This window comes from Sphaeroforma arctica, assembly GCF_001186125.1.
Source record: "Sphaeroforma arctica JP610 unplaced genomic scaffold supercont1.264, whole genome shotgun sequence".
Taxonomy (NCBI): domain Eukaryota; class Ichthyosporea; order Ichthyophonida; genus Sphaeroforma; species Sphaeroforma arctica.
Genome location: NW_014040294.1, coordinates 51787 through 56879, shown reverse-complemented (window position 1 = coordinate 56879; position 5093 = coordinate 51787). Strand labels below are relative to the sequence as shown.

Here is a 5093-nt window from a genome sequence, read left to right as displayed (position 1 = left end):
ATAAATATAAATACATATATAGTTCGATATATATATATATATAATAAACTATATACATATATAAATATATATATATATATATATATATATATATAGTTAACATTGTGGTGGATTTTTGATATTATAGTCACAACTTCAGGGTAAATTTGTTCGTAGAATATCACCACAATATACCTGCGCCATTTTCTCCCAAGATAGCTATTTTTGATCCCAGCGTCAACTTAAGTGACACATCATTTAGTGTCGGTTTGCTGTCACCGGGGTAGGTATATCGCACCTTCTTCATCTTCATCACCACGCGAGTGCGACTTTGCACTCCATCCAGTAGTCCTAGTACGGCCATAAATATCAATTGGCGGGGGAAATAGTCAGAAATATATATAATATTCGACAGATGCGCTAATAGCTTGAGGCAACCCTTTCTTTACAGGTGATAGAAGGGGAATATATATATATGTGTGTGTATGTGTATGTACATATACATGTACATGTATATATATATATATATATATATATATAATTTATATATGCCTACACACTCGAAGTAGAAAGGGAGCGTGGGTCAAGGTCAGGGATCTCTTTATTTTGCAAGTCAACGGCTACTGAACACAAAAAAATGTTCTACCGAACTATGTGACTGTCACCCTTGCACGGATCGACTCACACGCACCTACCTATAAAATGTGAACAAACATATCTTCTACATAGACCTACACACACTATTTACCCATTTTCGTGACCATCCACAAATAAATATATCTATCTGCGTACACTATTTATCTACACACACTATGTACGTGCATATAATTTACCTATCTACATATACCCTTTACAATACATGACTACCCACATATATCTACCTACATGTGCCTACACACACTATGTACTCACATATATGACTACCCACATATATATCTACCTACGCATCTGGATCAGATACCCCGAATCGAGATTTGCCGTTTGAGCCCTCTACTCCTTTGACTTCCGCTATGGCGGTCATCTCACACAAGCGTTCTACAACACACTCTCCAAGATATACATCCACCTTCATAGCAACATACCTACCCCGGTATAAAGATAGATTATTCTACCTACACAAGGATCGGGGAACTTGAATTTAAAGCTACAACACACTGTACAAGATATACATCCACCCACATGGAAACATACCTACCCCGGTCGAAAAATACATTCTACCTACACACCTGGATTGGGGAACTTGAATTGAGGCCTGAAGTCGGGGTCTTCATCCTCGTCCTCCTTGGCAGCAGCTGCCTTGTCCTTGTTTGGTTTTTCGCCGTTGTTGTTAATGATATCAGGAGCACGCCTGGCACTAGCACCAACAACGGATGTAGGACCAATTGTGTTTGTACTGGCCTTGAATTTAGCTGTATGGTAAGGGATGTGTATAGGTGCATGGAGTTATGAGTATTAATACATGTGTGCTATAAGTATGCTTGTGGATGTGTGGTAATGGACACTAATATGAGTATATATATATATATATATGTATATATATATATATATATATATATATATATCTAATAGATATAGACATAGATATATATAGATATAAGATATAGATAAAGATATATAGATATATAGATATATAGCTATATCTATATATATAGCTCTCACGGTGTCTTGTACCTGGGGCGCTGAGCTGTTTCTGGGTGCGTTGGAATTGCTCGAAGTCTGAGTGGAAGTAGTACAGTTTCTTGCGGTTGACGAGAATGACATCCGACACCACCTTCTGCATGAATTCCTGTGAGGGTACGAATAAACGACAAACCGAACGTCGTAAATTCCGAGCATGTCGTAATTATGTATGCGGATGGGAAAATATTTCACACGTATTTGACAAGTACATACTTGACACATACCTGACACGTATTTGACGCATACTTGGCACATACATGACACATCTTTGACACAACTTGCCATATATTTGACATATATTTGACACATATATACTAAATATACACACACATAAGAATATAGAAACACGCTACACCCACACATAGCAATGTTAACATACGTGGTCGTGTGACCCTAATAGTGAGATGGGATAGTCTATCACATACACATAGTATTGTTAACATACGTGGTCGTGTGACACTAGTGGTGAGATGGGATAGTCTATCACATACATATAGTAATGTTAACATACGTGGTCGTGTGACACTAGTAACACAGTGGTCTCCTTGAGTGAGTTGAGATAGTCTGCGAGCCATTGCACTGCCTGGTGGTCCAAGTGATTGGTTGGTTCGTCCAGCAACAGCATATCGGCCTGATACAGCAGCGACCGAGCGAGAGCTAGCTTCATGCGCCACCCACCTGTTGGCCAATGAGAGAGAATAAGAGTTAAAAACTGGCCAATAGAATACGGGCAATGTTAAAAATAGCCAATAAAATACGAGCAATATGAAAATTGGCCAGTAAAGTACGAGACGTTTTGTAGTTGAATTGTCGATTCGTTGAGTAGTAACATATACAACTGCGACCGAGTATGCGCTACCGAGCTCTATGCCAATAGGATGGAAGGCATGTCAAAGATCAGCTAATCAGATACGAGCAATGTGTGAACTAACTATGCAACCAGTCGGCGTACCTAAGACGATCAGATCAGTCCAAGTGTGGGCGTACGCACGTATTTGTGAGTGAGGTGTCTCTCAGAATAGTTATAGTATGCGCACAGTACTATTAAAAAATACAAACTAATAATTTGTGTTTTAAATAAGTGTATTGACGAACTAATTAGTGATACAAACTAACCAAACTAATTGTGATTCGTACAATTAATACAAATCTGAAGGTATGTTCGCGTTTTTGTACCATCATCCCCGGCAGAGATGTGTGTGTGTGTGTGTGTGTGTGTGTGCGTGTGTGTGTGTGCGTGTGTGTGTGTGTATATGTATGTATGTATATGTATGTATGTATGTATTATAAACATATGTATGTATGTATGTATGTATGTGTGTATGTATGTATGTATGTATGTATGTATGTATGTATGTATGTATGTACGTGTGTGTGCACATATGCATATATATTATATATGATTTGTACCTGAAAGAGAGGACACAGGTGCTTGTAGCATGGTAGGGCTGAAGCCAACTGTTTCCAGAGCCTTCTGACAATCAGCTTTGGGCAACTTCTCTTCTTCAGTCAGAAAGTCCACCACGGGCGTTTCCTATTGTTTAGGGATGAATGTTAGGGTTTTAGGGTTTGGCGAGTAAGAGTGAGGTATGTCGGCAAACTAGTAAGCAACTTCTAAGTAGGATGACTACTACAAATACAATCCACAAACAACGCAAAGAATGACTATGTAATAATGTTACCACAATTGTGAGTACTTAACAAACCACCCTGTATAGCCTCCCGCTTCCCATAGATCTCATTCATTCACGCTAAACACATGTGACTTTACACCCATATCTCCATATATATATATATATATATATAAATATATATATAAACATATGTACTTTCAAAGTAATTCTTGCATACTACTCAATAGCACGAGACTGTATACCGGCCATACCTGATCTGTGAGAATTTCGTGCTTGACATAGACACATCGCAGATTCTGCGGAAAGCCAATGATATCGTTTCTGGCGAGACGTGTCATAAGTGTTGTCTTGCCCGCACCGTTGTGCCCTACTAATGCGTATCTGTATTGTCACGGCAACGTGTCACGAGATTTAAGTCAATTGAGCGTATCTGTGTTGGCATGGCAACGTATCACTATATATATATAAGCCATCCATATATATATATATATATAAGCCATCCATATTGTATTTCTACGTAAGCTCATTAAAGCATCATTGTTGTCACAGTCACACATGTACTCGCGGTAGAACTTTGACGTACTTATGACCCTGGAGAAAGCAGAGCCGCGTCTGATTGAGTAACATTTTCCCGCCGAAACCTATCAGAGATTAATAAGGAAACGGTAGGTAAGTTACAGACGATACTGTACTTGCAGACGATACTGTACCATCAGCAGTACTTTCCCCGCTAAAACTTAAACAGGCCGTATATGGTGGATGAGTCAGAATTGAACCAAAATGGTACTAGTGATAATACACAATAGATACACTGTCGTTGAAAACTGTACAACTACAGTCGCAGTACATGCCGAAGTAACTAAGTTTGCTCGTGCTACTTTGAAAGTAGGTCACACAAGTGAAACCCCATATATAGACACAGTCTATTTATATAATAGCTAAAAACCTGTTATATAACAGTTAGATAATAGCGATAGTCTAATCGTGTTAGCAAGACGTCCGGGTGCGGCAACACCACTGAAAACACTCCTAGCGACATGTGCACAGACACCCACAACGTCACAAAGCACTAGCCAAGGATGGTCTCAGGCATGTCTATACTACAAGTGCGTCGTACTGGCGATGATGTAGGTATTACATACATACCATTGCATTATACATACTATATTCCTAGATATAGATATGTACCTACACAACAACACATAAGCAACTAACCAAGGATGGTCTCAGGCAAGTCCATACTACAAGTGCGTCGTACTGGCGATGATGTAGGTATTACATACATACCATTGCATTATACATACTATACTCCCACATATAGGTATTACATACCTACCATTGCAATATACATACTATACTCCTAGATATAGGTATGTACCTACACAACAACACCTCATAAGCAACTAACCAAGGATGGTCTCAGGCATGTTCATACTACAAGTGCCTTGTACTTGCGATGGTGTGGGTATTAAATACATACCATTGCACAATACATATTACACTACTAGATGTATGTATGTACCACACAAAACCCCTTATAAGCAACTAACCAAGGATGATCTCAGGCAAGTCCACAATGTATTTGCCTTCATCCCCGTCTTCGGCATGTTCAGCGTCCGTCTCAGTGACTTTGAGCGCAGCAGTGAACTTATCGCAGAAGGCTTTAATCTAGTCGAAATATGGGCATATATAGATCACAGATGGATACGGGTTTTAAAATTTAGGGTTTTATCTTGGCCAGGCAGCGGTATGCTTCATACCCTGTACCCTGGTGACAAGTTGAGCATGCACGAATTTGTT

The 5093-nt window shown here is 39.2% G+C and overlaps 1 protein-coding gene across 1 annotated transcript; it reads right to left on the bottom strand.

Moving 5' to 3' along the window:
* Nucleotides 1-160: 160 nt before the first annotated feature.
* Nucleotides 161-5080, bottom strand: SARC_04594 (hypothetical protein; the record flags this gene model as incomplete). Its single annotated transcript, XM_014301570.1, has 9 exons — nucleotides 161-330; nucleotides 1206-1388; nucleotides 1651-1765; nucleotides 2171-2337; nucleotides 3070-3193; nucleotides 3545-3674; nucleotides 3877-3934; nucleotides 4844-4961; nucleotides 5054-5080. 9 exons carry the CDS (start codon nucleotides 5078-5080, stop codon nucleotides 161-163), a joined length of 1092 nt encoding a protein of 363 aa, XP_014157045.1.
* Nucleotides 5081-5093: the final 13 nt, after the last annotated feature.